This window comes from Dendropsophus ebraccatus, chromosome 1 (assembly GCF_027789765.1).
Source record: "Dendropsophus ebraccatus isolate aDenEbr1 chromosome 1, aDenEbr1.pat, whole genome shotgun sequence".
In the NCBI taxonomy this organism is placed as follows: Eukaryota; Metazoa; Chordata; class Amphibia; order Anura; family Hylidae; genus Dendropsophus; species Dendropsophus ebraccatus.
The window spans coordinates 166,626,278-166,643,762 of NC_091454.1; the positions used below are offsets into that span (position 1 = coordinate 166,626,278).

General features: G+C 42.8%; 1 protein-coding gene across 1 annotated transcript; it reads left to right on the plus strand.

The window, feature by feature from the left end:
• Positions 1-4,007: 4,007 nt before the first annotated feature.
• Positions 4,008-16,955, plus strand: LOC138779714 (protein kinase C delta type-like). Its single transcript, XM_069956621.1, has 7 exons — positions 4,008-4,371; positions 9,218-9,492; positions 13,383-13,474; positions 14,242-14,304; positions 14,928-15,207; positions 15,779-15,904; positions 16,541-16,955. Exons 1-7 carry the CDS (start codon positions 4,056-4,058, stop codon positions 16,691-16,693), a joined length of 1,305 nt encoding a protein of 434 aa, XP_069812722.1. The 5' UTR covers positions 4,008-4,055; the 3' UTR covers positions 16,694-16,955.
• The last annotated feature ends 530 nt before the right edge of the window (positions 16,956-17,485 follow it).

Genomic DNA, 17,485 nt, shown 5'->3' on the forward strand with positions numbered 1-17,485 from the left:
GTGAAGCCTGGGTGAACAGGCCTTTGTTTTGGTTAACTAGTTCTGGATGAACTAGGGTCTATTGAGTGTTGTTTTATGAAAATAAAATTGGTGAAATTTTCTGGAAATTTAATTACCTTTTTTAAACAAAGCAGCCTCATTTACCACAACAATCTGAAGTCTGTCTTTATTTTTATGATTAAGAAGTTTGGAGTCTGGTTCTGTGGTCTTTCTCACAAGGCATGTATTTTTTACATGGTGGAGTGAAAATCTTAAAGCGACTCTGTACCCACAATGTGCCCCCCCCAAACCGCTTGTACCGTCAGATAGCTGCTTTTATTCCAAAATCTGTCCTGGGGTCCGTTCGGCAGGTGATCCAATTATTGTTCTAAAGAAAAACTTTTAAACTTGCAGCCCCGTGTCCAACGGGGGTGGCCTAGATTGTGTATGCATTAGGCTGGTACACCCTCTCTGTCCCTCCTCCCCGCCTCCTCATCATTAGGAATGCTCCAGACAGATTGTCTCCTATTCCTCAGCTGTGTCAGAACGGCACATTGGCTGGATCATTAAGGCACCTGTGCAATATTAAAACAGGAGAAAATGATTCAGTGGCTTTCCTAATGATGAAGAGGGTGGGGAGGAGGGACGGAGGGAAGGGGGTGCAATGTTAGGGCACAGTTACTCAAAGCTATGCCCGTTGGGCACGGTGCTGCAAGTTTAGAAGTTGTTTTTTAGGACAATAACTGCATCACCTGCAAAACGGACCGCAGGACAGATCTTGGATTAAAAGCAGCTATCCGAAGGTGCAAGTGGTTTGGGGGTGTTAGATTTTGGGTACAGAGTCACTTTAAGATTGGAGGGTAATGACCAATGAAGCAGCTTCTGATAAGGAACAAAAACTGTGCAGCGTACGCTTGAGGTTTGCAAATTTAAATTGGTAATGGTTAGCCAACAAACTGCTTGTTTTGGGGCCATCGTAACCACCCCTCCGCCCTCCTTTCAGCCCCTCGAACATACAGTCCCATGTAAAGAACATAATTCCCCTCCCTTCAGCCTCTTCCAACATACAGTCACTTTTAAAGTACTCCCCCTTTCAGCTTCAGCGGGGTTGGCGGTCGCTGACCGACACGGTGTGGAGTTAGCGTAGGGACCCGTGTGGACCAGAGGACCTGCGCGGTGGTACACGGGGCAATATGGCTTGATCAATTCATATACAGACACTCTGGTGTTGATTTTTAATATAGGCCTAGCGGCATTAGTATCAGCCATAGATGGGATGTGCAGCCGTTCCATTCTCTCCAGTTCGTGTTTTGCAATTCTCCCTCTCTGAACAGCTAGCACTCCTTTATAAGACCCACATGACCAAAATTAGCAGGAGATGCCTGTGCTCACATGTCTGGACCCTATGTCTTCCCCATTCTGTGAGAGCAGCAATGGTAAGTGTAATACCATATCCATACTTGTGTCGTTTGGGGGCAGCCTTCCCCGCCGGTGGTGCTGGCTGGGTTTTGGTGGGGCTTTTTGGGTCTGGTCCTGTGACATTGGGGTTGCAGGGCCGTTCCATGGCCTCCCTTCCCTGCACGTGCACGCTTTGCGGGGTTGGCGGTCGCTGACCGACACGGTGTGGAGTTAGCGTAGGGACCCGTGTGGACCAGAGGACCTGCGCGGTGGTACACGGGGCAATATGGCTTGATCAATTCATATACAGACACTCTGGTGTTGATTTTTAATATAGGCCTAGCGGCATTAGTATCAGCCATAGATGGGATGTGCAGCCGTTCCATTCTCTCCAGTTCGTCCTAGATTGTGTATGCATTAGGCTGGTACACCCTCTCTGTCCCTCCTCCCCGCCTCCTCATCATTAGGAATGCTCCAGACAGATTGTCTCCTATTCCTCAGCTGTGTCAGAACGGCACATTGGCTGGATCATTAAGGCACCTGTGCAATATTAAAACAGGAGAAAATGATTCAGTGGCTTTCCTAATGATGAAGAGGGTGGGGAGGAGGGACGGAGGGAAGGGGGTGCAATGTTAGGGCACAGTTACTCAAAGCTATGCCCGTTGGGCACGGGGCTGCAAGTTTAGAAGTTGTTTTTTAGGACAATAACTGCATCACCTGCAAAACGGACCGCAGGACAGATCTTGGATTAAAAGCAGCTATCCGAAGGTGAAAGTGGTTTGGGGGTGTTAGATTTTGGGTACAGAGTCACTTTAAGATTGGAGGGTAATGACCAATGAAGCAGCTTCTGATAAGGAACAAAAACTGTGCAGCGTACGCTTGAGGTTTGCAAATTTAAATTGGTAATGGTTAGCCAACAAACTGCTTGTTTTGGGGCCATCGTAACCACCCCTCCGCCCTCCTTTCAGCCCCTCGAACATACAGTCCCATGTAAAGAACATAATTCCCCTCCCTTCAGCCTCTTCCAACATACAGTCACTTTTAAAGTACTCCCCCTTTCAGCTTCCTCCAACCTATGGTTCCATGTAAATAAGGCTATGCCCACAGTATACATTGGAAACCAGTCTAAAGAGTTTACCTGTATTGACTGCAGCGTTTTCACAATGGGTATAGTCCGAGTATAGTTACTGACACTTTTTCAAGTGCAGTTCTCCACGCCATTCACATGCTTAGATGTTGCACATTCAGTATATACCTGTATAACACTTGTCTGTGTCTTCTTGCTGCTCTGAAATCACTTAATTTCCTTGGTGGACAGTGGCACATAAGCAGGGCTTTACAACAGTTTTTTTTTTGTGGTCTGTAAAGTTGGGGTCTGTAAAGTGTTACTGTCTTTTTTTTCAAGGCCAGTAATATCATAAGAAACAAAGCTTGCATGTACACACAGTACAGTAAGTGTATTTCTATTTTCTAAATTCTGAATATGTATTGGTCTTATATACAGTGTTTACAGTCAATTTTGGCTACTGACTGGACTGTGACAGAAGAACCTAAAATTATGAATAACATCCAGATGTAATATGATCGCCTTATACTATGGCCATGTTCACACATTGTATTGCACCAGCCGTTCTGTGACACGGTGTTACTGAAGATTATCCCGGCCGGGACCCATGTGCGCCCGCACACCACTGCACACAATGGAGCATGCAGCCAGAGCCGCCCATTCCATTGTGTGAACTGACATGTCTATGCGGTTGTTATTCAATGAAAAGCGGTCACAAAAAACTGATAAGTCTGTTTTTTGTGCAGTCGTGTGGGATCCTGACTATGTGTATACGCTCCGGCCAGGATTCCATTCATTCAAATACAATGTATGTTTAGCATAAATCATGGCCGTTGTTGCATTGCAACAAAGGCTGTAATTTATGCTAAACATAAGTTGTGTGAACATGGCCTATATGTGCATTAAAGGTTTTAGCTAGCAAAATAATACGTATGTGTCCAGGCTTGAGCTAAGCTATAAATAAAAAATATAACTTATACTTACTTTCCTAATTATCTGACACATTCATCTTGATGCAGCCCGGTCTAGGGCAAGAGGCCTGATTCAGCATCCAGAAAGAGTCACTGCTACTGCCAGTGAATGGCTGAAGTAAAGTAGGAGGGGCTGCCTGGCCAGGACCAGCACTGTCAGGATCAATGTGTCAGGGGAATGGGGCAGGTGAGCATAATCACAATATTATCCTGCCCAGGCCCGAAATGCACATTAAATTTTGCCAGACAACCCCTTTAGAGATGGTTTGGCCTTATTAAGTTTGGAGGTTTTAGCAATGCATCTTAGCAAGCAGCACCAGTATATAGATGCAATGGCTGATTATGGTGGCGTGTATTATGGTAATGGAGAATGTACAGAAGCTGCAAATTAACACTTTATGTTACTGACAAATAAATAAATATAGAGGCAAATATAGTTCTGCTACAATTTTAGTCCATCTATAAAGCTGATCATTTCAAATATATACAGCACATATAATTGAATCCCATTGGTCAGTTTGTAATCACATGACCAGTGGTATCCAGGCAACAGGGCTATTTGACAGTTGGACGAATTTGACAGTTGGACTTGACCGGCGACGGTGGAGGACGTGTCTACGGACAGCGAACGAAAAGCGACTATGGAGGAAGAGAAGGAGGTTGTTGCGGGGAGGAAGAGAGTGGAGAAGAGGAAACATCTTTTGGACTCATCATCGGATGAGAAGGCTTCAATCAAGAAGGCCAAAAGGAGCGGAGGTAAGAGGAAGAGACCGGACCCAGGAGAGAAGACGTCTGACATCCAAGGGATGGACCCAGCGGAGTATGAAGACATCATCACCCAGGGGAGAGGACCCAAGAAGAGGAGGACCAGAGACTGCTCAGAGGATGAGAAGAAGCCATCAATGAAGACTGACGTGCAGAAGAACAAAGACCTGCAGGAGGACCCAGGAGGCTCAGGTAAGAGGATAATATATCTGGTTATTATACAGAACTCTACATGTTTTAAACTCCACATATATTTTAATTTCCTTCTCTTTCTAATTGAAGATATAGGGGGAGAGTTATCAAAGGGTGTTTCCATAGCAACCAATCACAGCTCAGCTTTCAGCTCTGGTAAAGTGATATTGGTTGCTATGGGCAGTTTACACCAGTGGATATGTTACATCCTGGGTGATAAATCTGGGCCAAAGTCTTTATAACATTGTATACGGTCCAGGTTCAGTCCTGCTGAGATTTCCCCCATCTACAATGCTCCCAGCTGTTGCTTAGCAACACAATATAAACTGGCCCTTAGTTACATTAGCTGCACAGAAAGTGTATGGCCCAAACAGATAACAGGGATGTATTAGGCCATGTTCACACAGAGTATTTCCAGTCTTTTGGTCATTATTTTTTCAACCAAGACCAGGAATGGTTTTCTAACACAGAAAGGCTATGTTCACACAGAATATATCCATCAGTCCTTTGGTCAGTCTTTTTTTTTTTTTTTAACCAAAGCCAGGAGTGGAACTGACAGGGCAAAATTAGATTAAAAAAAATATGCACAGTTTCAGTTTTTTCTACCCACTCCTGGAGCTCTAGGTAATAAGAAATGTTCATTATTGTGGAGGTTTCCTTCATAAGCATTACAGATGCACCATAACTTATAGTGTTATTGCTCTGTCTGTCTCTCTGTCTCTATCTATATATATATATATATATATATATATATATATATATATATATATATATATATATATATATACACACACACACACACACAGAAATGCCATAGAGATTAATGAGAGTGACACAAGTGGTGAGGGTTTACTGAAAGTCCATAGACTGTATGGGGAGATTTATAATCCCTGTGGCTGACGTAGATGGGCTGGCAAATCTGCAACTTTCATAATAATCTGTCAGCAGGACATGATGGGAATTGTAGTTTTGCAACCTGGAGAACTACAAGCTGCAAAACTACATCTCCCATCATCTACTGTCAGCAGGACAGGATTGGGGTTGTAGTTTTCTGTCCGCAAAGCCACAGGTTGGGAGGCACAGCTCCTTGGTAATCTCACTTCTCCAGGACAGGATGGGACCTTAGGCCATAAAGCTCTCTCTGAAATGTAGTATATAATAAAGAGTAGAATTAGGATGGCTCTTAAAATTACTGAAAAGGATTTTTATTTGCAGTTTATCAATATATATATCCAATTCAGTAACTTTGAGAACCATCCTAATTCTTTTTTTTTTTTTTTTTTTTAATTATATACTATATTTCTTTTTACTTTTGTCTTATATGGTCTGAAATGTAGTCATATTAAACACATGTGAAACAGTGACATTGCTACATATCAGGTTCCTGGATACAATGCTGGTGGTGGAATATTTGTACATGGGGAATCATGAATTATTTTTAGCACACGTGAGTTATTTATACCTTTTTAAAAACTTATGAACATCTTTTAACTAGAAATTTGTAGCATAATCAATAAATGGTTAGATTTTACGTACATTATTAGGCTACAAACGCACAGGACGGATCCACAGCAGATTTCACCATGCGAGTTTGCAGCAAAATCCGCTGCAGATACCTTCCCTGTCATTTTCAATGAGATTACATAGTCATCCCGCTGCGAGTATGTAAATGCCGGCCCCCTTAACCCTTTACCTGATCCACATCTCAGCTGCATCTGAGGCTCACGTCCCTGTAAATCCCGCTCAGCCAATCAGTGCACGACCCCGCTGCAGTCCCTGATTGGCTGGGCGCGACCTCCAGGAGCCTCAGATGCAGCCGGAGCGTGGATCAAGTTAAGTATGTTCCTGGCAATGGAGGGTTAAGGGGGCCGGCATTTACATACTTGCAGCGGGATGACAATCCCGCTGCGAGTATGTAATCTCATTAAGAATGACAGTTTGGTGTAAACAACGGATTCGCTGCGAACTTGCAGCGTGAAATCCGATGCAGATACTGTATGTGTGAATCTACCCTTTGGCTATGTTCACAAGTAAAGAATTGATCACGGCTGTTGTTGCCGACTTCCAACACGCCCACGATTAATACATAACTTGCATTGTGCTGCAGCTGAGGGAATCCCGGCCGGCGTGTATACACATAGGGGGAGATTTATCAAAGGGTGTAAAATTTTGGTGGTTGCTGTGGGCAGTTTGCACCAGTCTAAATTTTACACCCTTTGATAAATCTCCCCTATAGTATACACTCCGGCCAGTATTCTGCAGCCACTATTCATTTAATAGCGGCCGCAGAGAACCTGTCAGTTCACACATTGGAGCGTGTGGCTCCGGCCGCACTCTTCATTGTGTGCAACGGTGAATTGTGATGCAGGCGCACACGGATGCGTCCGCATCCCAATTAATCAGAAATGAAGATCATCCGGCTGGTACTGCAGGATGATCTTTTCTGACACCGGCCGTTTTGTGACCTGGCCAGGTCACAGAACGGCCGGTGTCTTACACCATGTGAACATGACCTTAGGGAATGGTCACACTGAGCAAAATCGGAGAATGCTAATTCATTAAGCGTAGAGGGGCGGAAGCAGAGGCACTCGTGCCCTCTCAGAGAGAGATGCTGTTTGACACTGAGGCCGTGGATCCGCAGCAGATCCGCAGCGGATTTGATCTATTTAACTAAACACAGCATCAAATCTGCACCATCAAATTTGCTGCAGATATGCTCCGCATCTGCAGTAGATCCTGTACGTGTCAACGCACCCTAAAAGAAATATTAGATATTGTTTAATCTCTGGGCCCAATTGTGTTGGAGCTGTGGTCTAGGGGTTATTCATTTGTCTACAGACCTGCCGTCAGTTAATTCTTTGGTTCAAATCCTCTGATGGAAATTAATTGTATTAATGGACATTATTGTATCATTTTTAAGTCTGTGTACACACTCACTATTTTTTGCTCAGTATTTTGCTTAGTATTTTGCAACCAAAACCAGGATTGGATTAAAAACACAGAAAGACTATGTTCCCACACTGTTGAAATTTAATGGATGGCCGCCTTTTAATGGCAAATAACGGTCATTATTTCAAAACAACGGCTAATGTTTTAAAATAATGGCAATTATTTGCCGTTAAATGGATGGCAGCCATCCACTCAATTTCAACAGGGATTTGAATCAAAGAATGAACTGCTGGTAGGTCTCTAGACAGATGAGTTACCCCTAGACCACAGTTCCAACACATTTAGGCTCAGAGATTCAACTATATCTGAGTATTTCTTTCAGACATAAACTGCCTACAGAGGACTGATCTGCAATCAGAGACACTGGCTGACAGCTGAGCAAGCAGGAGGCTGGACAGCATTGTTTATTAAAGAGGGAGGGGGAAGGAGTGGTGAGGCGTGCCAGAGTGAGGCATAAACAACTCCTTTTTTACCCTTCAATACAAAAGGATTGTGAAAGATCCATTGCACTAGATCCATTGCACTGGCAAATTACAAAAAAGGCACCATGCTCACTAGGGGACTGCCAGCTACAGCCCACTGTCAGCACCTTAGAGAGGGCCTGGGGGCTGACAATTTCCCTTTAAGGGTGCATTCAAACCTACAGGATCCGCAGCAGATTTGATGGTGCAGATTTGATGCTGTGAAAATCAGCTGAGGATCCAGTAAGTGTGAACGTACCCTAAAGCTTCTTCTTTTCTCCCTGCATGATTGACACCTGGAAGCATGGTCCCAAGCAGGGTCAGATATGGGAGGGGATGGGAGGAGGTGTTACAGCTTGCTGCACTTCAGGCATTCAGGAAAGCTTCTTTAACACTTTATACTTTATAATAAAATCATTTTTCTACGTTATGGAATCACAGACAGATATATGAAAAGTACCATTTGTCTTCCTGACATAACAGCTGTCTAACAGTGTCAGCAGTTTGGAGTGTGAATTGCAGCTGACCGATTCCCCTTAAGGGTACATTCACACGTACCGACTCGCAGCGGAAATCTTGCTGCGAGTTTTGCAGCGAGATCCGCTACGAGTTAAGGTCCTGGCAGGCCCCTGTGACTACATACTCGAAGCGGTCTGAAAGATGTAATGCAGCCACTCCCTTAACCCCTTCGGCTCCCACGCTGTCTGTACAGACATTACCTCTCTCCTTGCTGCATAGGGTCCTGGCGTACTGCTCAGTATGTTTCCCAGCCGCAGCCACTGATTGGCTGGGCGGGAGAGCAGGAAGCCGGGACCCCATGCCGGAGACAGGTAATGTATACAGACACAGCGCTGCTAGCATGTAGTCACAGGGGTGTGCCAGGACCTTAACTCCTATTGTATATACTGTACCTTTGATAGAAAACTCCTATATATATATGACACATAGCTATAGAGATGCACATATGGCCCATTGGTGCCAATCTTAAAAAACAGTATATCATGAAGTTTATGGGGTTTTCTTGTGGTGTCCACTGTATAGGTAAGATCTGTCTATTATGCTTTCAATTAAAGTGACTGTACCACCAGGCCCAGGCTGAAGCACTGGAGGCAGGCCAACCTACCCTTAGTGGGAAGAAACTCCAGCCTCTCCATGACGTGACTCCATTAAAATCAATGAAACCCTATCATAGAGAGGTGGGGGTTTCCTCCCACTAAAGGTGGGTTGGCCCGCTTCCAGTGCTTCAGCCTGGGCCTGGTGGTACAGTCACTTTAAGTTAGAAAAGAATATGCTGTCAAATACTAGTGCAAATGGATTTGAAAAGACCCTCTTTTAGCTTCTATTAAGGGTATAGAGGCCCATTTGGCTTTTGTGCCAGGTGCACAGAGACTGGACATAACAAATATGAATGTACACATTTTATTTCCCTTTGCTAGGATGCAGCGGTGTTCGGCCAACTGGCTCCAGCACAATCTCCAGTTCCATCAAGGAGAGACTACTGTTCCACCAGGTGCTGGGCCAGGGAAGTTTCGGGACGGTCATGATGGCAGAAGATACTGTGACCCATCACCAGTATGCAGTGAAGATGATCAGGAAGAGTTCCCTGCTGACCGAGAACGTAGCGGAGTACATGTTGGTGGAGAAGCGCGTGCTGCAACTGGCATCTGAAAGCCCCTTCCTCGTCCATGCAGCTTTTGCATTACAGACCAAGGTAGAATAGGGACTAATGTTAATAAATGTCACTGCTTTACATAGAATACCAGGGGCAGGAGCAGATAGACAAATCACATATTTATATGTATAAAACATCCCATTGCTAGGCTATGTTCCTACTTCGGGAACATATCAGGTAGGGCGGCCGTCTCATAACATAGACGTCTGATAATAACTATAATGATCATTATTAGGGGATGTCTATTTAACGAGAGGGCCATGTTTGTCCGATATGTTCCCGAAGTGGGAACATAGCCTTAGGGTATGTGCTCACCAAGGAATTCTCACAAATAACTTGCCGTGGACTCTTCTGTCGCTCGTCTCCCCTCCACGCTCCCGCTGGAGGTTCCGCCGGTTCCATAGATTCCATTCTGTGGTCAGGCAGATTCCTTCTGTGTAATGTCCATTGTTTGAGTGGACGGCGGAATCCGCCTGACCATAGAATCGAGTCTATGGGACTGGCGGAGATTGAAGCGGGAGTGCGTGGGGACGTGTGGCGGAATCCGTGGCAAGTTATCTGTGAAAATTCCTTAGTGTGCACATACCTTTAGAGTGACTATAATGTACCATAACCTTAAAGTGTACTGATTTTTGCATTACAGACACATTTTCTTGGTTGTTTTTAAAGATTCTTTTTTTACAATGTTTAGCACAGTGGACAACACATAACTTGTATGGGAGGTATGGAAAAGCTGGGCAAAAAAATTATTAGTTCTTTCCCTAATTCCCATAGACATTAGAACAGAGGACCACACAGCCACATGTCCCTTACCTGTGTGGGGAGAGTGACCGTCATTATACGGTCTACCAATAGGTGAATATATGGAACCCATACCTATCATTAACTCCTAGCAAATCCTGCTTATGATAAAACTGTACATTTAAAGGGGTACTCCAGAAAGTTATATAGATTTGTAATTTACTTTTATTTAAAATTCTCAAGTCTTCCCATACATATCAGCTGCTGTATGTCCTGCAGAAAGTGGTGTTTTCTTTTCAGTCTGGCACACTGCTTTCTGCTGACTTCTCTGGCCAACACAGGAACTGTCCAGAGCAGGAGAGGTTTCTAAGGAGATTTGCTGCTCTGGATAGTTCCTGTCTCAGCCAGATATATCAGCAGAGAGCACTGTGTCAGACTGAAAAGAAAACATTTCCTGCTGCACATACAGCAGCTGATAAGTATGGTTTCTAAAAACAGTTCAGAACCTCTGGAATACCCCTTTAAAAGACAATCACCTAGTTTTTCCAGAATTGCTCTTTACTAGTGTATCAGGAGTTAGTGTAATAGCCAAGGTATCATCAATATACTTCTTATACAAATACTGCCTTCACATCACGTTCTATGCACATGCCATAAATATACATCAGAAAGGTTTGCCAATGTATATCACAACCATTGCCAGTGGGCCAACTTACTTTAATAAAACAAATATAGTTTAATAACGACTATTTTTTGTCCATTTCCGGAAAATATACTATATATAATATAATATATAATGGAGTTTCTTGTAGGATTGGAGTTGGATCTGTACTTTTTTCTATTTAGTACTTGGAGGATGATGTTTTTTGCATCTACACATTATTATTGTATTCCGTCTGTACATAGTTCATTACCTAGGACCACTAGTGTAAAAAAGTATCATGCGACATGTTATACTCGCAGTTCATTGTAATCTCTCTTTGTGCAATACATCTACTGGAACCTATAGTTGTATTATTTATTGTAATTGCCTTGTTGTGTGTACTCATGTTAATATTTTGATACCTGACCGATGCCTTATCACAGTGATGCTGTAAATTGTGATCTGCATTTATGTTTATCATGTTTTTTAAAATTTTGTACCAATAAAATTTAATTTTATTTCCTATGCATTTTGAATGTTGTTGTTATTTGTAGGTTCACAAACACTGGGGGAGATTTATCAAGCGGTCCTATAGTAAGACTGATCATTGTTGCCCATAGCAAACAATCGCAGCTCAGCTGTCAAATATTCAGGAGCTCTGGTACAATGAAAGCTGACCTGTGATTGGTTGCTATGGGGAAAAAACCACATATACTTGATAATTCTCCCCAAATCTATGTAGAATTACAATGTTCCATACGCATAATATTTTATGTACTCCAATAAGAATTTATTATACATGATGACATTAGTGTGATAATCATGCATGATTTATTGCTGGGAAGGTTTATTCCATCATAACAAGTGACGGCAGGATTATAATATCACTTGCTGATCTTGGAGATCTGGCCACAATGACCACCACTAATCATGAGAATGGAGGAGCCAAGGTTGACCTGGCAATTTCTGATTCAATATATTTTATAAAATTTTTCAATTATTTTACAAATATAAAACAAAATACCATTAAATTTGATCAATATGTAACACTCAGTGCAGTGATACATAGATAAGAATAATGTGTAATCCTGTCATATAATCACTTTTAAACAATCTGTTAACTCGTAAGACATAGTTACATTAACTTACTATGGCATTGATAAACTTTCAAACTGGTTGCCATCTATGAACACCAACATACTGTACATTATTACACCAAACTGGAAAACCTCTTTAAGGGTGCCTTCACAAGTAACGGATCCGCAGCCGATTTCTCGCTGCGAATTCGCAAAGAGATCCGCTGCGGATCCCTGCCCTGTACACTCTATAGGCAGACAAACTCGCAGCAAGATGGACATCCTGCTGTGAGTATGTCTGCAGCCCGCCGCCAGAGCGTATACTTCACCTGTTCCCCGCTCCAGCTTGCTTCGGGGCTCCTGGTGTCTTCACGTCCCGCTCAGCCAATCAGTGACATGCCGGGAACCCCCGAAGCAAGCCGGAGCATAGAGAAGGTGATGTATATGCTCCAGTGGCGGGGGGTTAATGGGGCGGGCTGCAGACATACTCACAGCGGGATGTCCATCCAGCTGCGAGTTTGTCTGCCTATAGAGTGCACAGGGAAGGGATCCACAGCGGATCTCGCTGCGAATTCGCAGCGAGAAATCCGCTGCAGATCCGTTACGTGTGAAGGCACCCTAAAGGGGTTGTATGCATTAATTCTTTTCAGGCAGTGCAATTATTCATAATACCTAACAGGGCTTTTATTGAGCATGTTTAGTAAAAGCTTCGTCCATGTCATGTCCCACAGTCCCTTTATATATTAAGGGTATGTGGACAATTACAGAATTTGGGCAGCAATTTCATGTCTCCGCTTGAAGTTCTGCCTGTCCCATAGACTCAATGATATTCTGAAGTTCAATCTGCCGTCGACCCAAAGAATTGACATGACTGCCGTGCAGACTACGCTTGAAATTTACGCCCAAATTCTGCAGTGTGCACATAACCTTATATAGGATATATACTTTACATATCTGTATTACATATGTATATACCCTACCTATGTGTATTACATATATGTGTATATATTTTACCTTTGTGTATTACATACATTTGTATATGCTGTTCTTGTGGATATTACATGTGTGTATATACTGTATCTGTATGTATCATATGTGGATATATTCTGTATATCTGCATATTTATGTATACACTCGACTTCAGTATATATACATATATATAAATAATATATACAGGTACAGTATATACACATATATGTGATACACACATGTACAGTCTAGCATACACCTATATAATACACAGAGGTTCATGACTAATACATACACCACACAGGGTATACATCTATGCTTTTATATAGAACTCACTCAGTGCAGTATATACAAATATCACAGATATGGGACATTTCTGGGCTGTTTAGATTAAGTGTGCACTGTCTTAATGTTACTATTAGTAAATTCTTAGGCACTATATCTGTACCTATGTATACTGTGTAATATATCTTTATGATTTAATAATTACTATGTAACAGATGCATGTGCTACTTGGGCTGCAATACGAGAGCTGCGGGGACTTTCTACAACTTCTACTGACGAAGGGGCCCTTTACCATCAACCATGCCAGGTAATGTGTCAAGTAAAAGTCCGAGCTACATTCTATATACAGTTTGTTAGATGATAACTAGATTGCAGTGTGGGGGCCCTATTACACAGAGCAATAATCTGCCCGATCAGGCCGATTCGGCAGATTATCAATTCGTGTGATAAAGACAATGATCACCTGAAGAGCAGATCATTGGCTGATTGTTGTCTGTAACAACATGATTAAAGATGGCTGATTACAGTGTAAAAATATTAAAGATTGTACTTACCTATTCTCTCCCATTGTCCTGCAGCCTATTGCCCTCGTTCGCTGATCACAGCTCACGCTTCTGGCCTCGTCTGTTCAGTGACCATCTGCTCAGCCAATCGGCCAGTGATTGGCTGAGCAGCCTGTCACTGAAGACAGAGGCAGAATCGTCATGCCGTTGGACCTCAAGATTGCTGCCAGAATAAAGGGGTAAACAGACTTGTCTCTGCAGTGATGGCCCGCTCAGCCGATCACTGGCTGCAGTGCTGTCCCGCACCGTAAAAACAACACAATATACTGTTATATGTGTGTGGTACTCTCTTACAGGTACAGAGACATTGGCTACAAGCCCTCCCTCCGTGCATATATGCAAAATGCTGGGTAATGTAATTAGAAGGGTCTTTTGGTTGTAAGTTATTAGGAACATGTTTCTTGAAAAGAATGGGAAACTTTGGTAATTTCAGAGTAAAAAGAATAATACTTCTATGAGTTTCTTGTGCTGTGCTTGGGATTTTACACTAATCCATTTTCTTTTTTGCCAGATTCTACGCCGCCGAACTTGTATGCGGAATCCAGTTCTTGCACGCCAAGGGTGTCATCCACAGGTGACGACCCTTAATTCCTGTATGGCATTCATTTTATTTATTTATTTATTCTTATAGGGCATTATATGATTAAAGATTAAAGTCAGACATCAGCTTCTGAGGGTAGAGACACATGTAGCAGTCACACTGGGGACACACAGTTTTGAGGGAATTTGTTGACTTTCAAGCTGAAGCGTCTCTGGGAGTGTCAGTGCCCAGGGACAGCCCCTCTGGGGGTGATTCTCTAAGCAGGAGCCTGCTGCACATCACAAAGGGGCCGTCCCTAAGTGCCAATAGTCCCAGAGAGTATCCCAGCCAGCTTTAGCACACCATGCGTGACTGAGGAACACCCACATGACCAGGTGAGGGTAATTTGCATACAGCTCAGGACATTTACAAACTTTATTTTCAGAGATAAGTGCAAATCTCATAGGTGTCAGCTACACATTTAGAAACAATGCAGGGGCTTCATTACACCATACGTACAGCTTCCTAGTCATTTTGGCATGATTGCTTCCCTTTAAAGCTTATTGTAATGGGTTTAAAAAACTCCATATAAAAAGAAAAAATGTTTATTTAAGGATCATTTTTACCATAGACAGTAATAAAATGAACTTTATTTTTATATCTATGTTTTTCTACAGAGACCTGAAGCCCGAGAACATCCTGGTGGCTGATACGGGCCATATCAAGATCACCGATTTCGGTCTCGCACTTGACAACATGCACGGAGACCGAACAGCCACCAGCTACGCCGGAACGATGGGATACATGGCTCCTGAGATGCTGGCCCGGAAGAAATATAACGCCGGAGTTGACTGGTACTCGTTTGGTATTATCATAAACGAAATGTTGACCAGTGAAATTGACTATGATCCATCATTCTTTCCTAGAAGTTCCTCCGTCAAGAACATCATTGAACAGGTATGTATGTTCCTGCTAAGATGGTTTCATTTTTTACAATGTGTACAGTCTGACATTTTTCCATAGACTTTAATGTAGCATATTTACAATATGGCCACACGTTATACCTATTTTACTGCTTTTATATTATTGTATGTGCACACAGCCTTAAGTGCAAAGCAATACAGATTTTAGGGTTTTTCAAGCCCAAAATATCACAAAATGAGCATAAAAAAGAGAACCTTAGGGTTGTATAACATTAATCAGGGTGGGGCAGAGCATTATGGTGGCATAGCCATCCTCCTCCTACGTTCTCACAATATAATCATCTCAGAAAGGTGGTGATTTGCTCATTGGTAGTAAAAGGGTTACAGGGAATTCCCCTTGAACATCCTCTGTGATCTTTGGAAATACCTGGTGTTCAGTGGTTTACCTGGTGGTCCTATATGTCGGCACCCTTCTCGTCTAGCCCATGTCCTAGCCCTGATGTTAATAGTGGGTGACATTGCAGTAGTGGATACATTCATATGGCATCATACAACACATTGTGGAGAGCAGAGTTCAGGAAACTGTCAAACATTTATCTTTTCAGCTTCTTCAGAAACATCCTGCCAAGCGCTTAGGAGTCCATGGAAACATCAGAGGACATCCCTTTTTCCGGCGTATTGATTGGGTCTCTGTGGAAGCCCTGAAACCGACTCCACCATTCAACCCTGATGTAAGTGTCTTTACAGAACAGTCACTTAGCATAAATCACATAGGTCTAGTGCACCTATACATAGGGTTTATTTAAAGTCTTAGGTTGCCATACAAAACCAATGTCAGGCTGCCCCATCTATTATATACTATCTGTGGTACTTCTGTTCCTTCATGAGAGTTTGATGGCCCTGCTTACACATCAGGGCATGCTTGTAACTGCAATGAACACCCCATAGGGTCCACCTCACACCACTTTGATCATTTTAATCAGAACTGGAAACGGATCCAAAAGGGAGAAGTATAGAACGTTTAATAAAACTCATTTCAGGTTCCACCGCTAGTTTTGGCTAAAAGAAAATATTTATAATAAAATTGTACCATAGAACAGTACCCAATGATTACAGAGTCTGTCCATAAGACCAGGTTTTTCTCCCTGAGGTTTTGCCATGTTCGGGACTGTTATAGTACAATTGATTTAGCCTTTTCTATGCAGCATGAAACACATGTATTATGGGCTACAGGTAATGCTGGGAAATGAAACATTAAGCCATGGTTTATTTCTCATTAGTATTTTTGTGCTTGGAAGTTGAGAAAGGTGAAAACTGCCATTCTAATGACCATATCATGATATTTTTTTTGCTAATTATTTTTGTAGCCGAACAACATCACGCCCAGCTTTAGACCATTCAAGATCGACAAGATCGAAGCAGCAGAGGCCAAGTCATCTATAACACCAGCCGCCCAGGACATGTTCAGAGGGTTTTCATTTGTCAACTGGGAAACCCTCAACAGGACACCAGCTCAATAGTCATCAGAGCAAGCTGTGTGCCTGAGCCAGAAGACCATCATGAGAAGTCCTGAAGAACAGAAGACCTGAGGACCCTGCATGGATGACAGTAAGTATGGTTGGAGGTAGGTAGCACTGTAACATCTGTGCCAGAAATCATAGGCATGTAGAATACATTTCATAGTTTAGTAGATTTCACTTCACTGAAGACGGCACTAGCTTTGTACTGTCTTGGGTGATGGGGAAATTTAACGTACTCCCCGGCTATTAGGAGGCCGGATTTAACATCTTAGCCCATGCCTATGATTATTTTACAGTTACTGATAATATTTCCTCATCTCTATGACTGTTCTGTCATGGGGATCAGGAAAAAGGTGTGTGTTGGCCGGCTATTAAGGGGTGGAGGAGGCCGGATTTTTTTTTTTTTTCTTCTTCTTCTTTTTAAAACACCAGGTCAAAAAACATCGGGAGAGTAAGACAAGAGTAGAAGCCAGCAGATCCACTCAGCAGCTGGTGGTAAGTAAAGGCGCTGTAATATCTGCACTACCAGTCATAGGCATGTGTAACACATTTTATTTTTACTAGAAAGTAGATTATCCTAAGCTCAAGGCGTGGGACCAAAGATACGTGCCTGAGACCAAAGAGAAGGAAGACATCAAGAGGAGGAGGCTAGAGGTAATGCCAGCGGATCCACTCAGCAGCTGGCGGTAAGTAGCTCTGTAACATCTGTGCCAGAAATCATAGGCATGTATAATACATTTCATAGATTAGTAGATTTCACTTCACTGAAGACGGCACTAGCTTTGTACTGTC

What these genes read in the sequence shown, in the direction of transcription:
- LOC138779714 (XM_069956621.1), top strand. Translation starts at nt 4,056, where the DNA reads ATGGAGGAAGAGAAGGAGGTTGTTGCGGGGAGGAAGAGAGTGGAGAAG. An exon ending in GGAGGACCCAGGAGGCTCAG is followed by an intron (nt 4,372 to 9,217) that starts GTAAGAGGATAA and finishes TCCCTTTGCTAG; the next exon opens with GATGCAGCGGTGTTCGGCCA. An exon ending in GCCAAGGGTGTCATCCACAG is followed by an intron (nt 14,305 to 14,927) that starts GTGACGACCCTT and finishes GTTTTTCTACAG; the next exon opens with AGACCTGAAGCCCGAGAACA.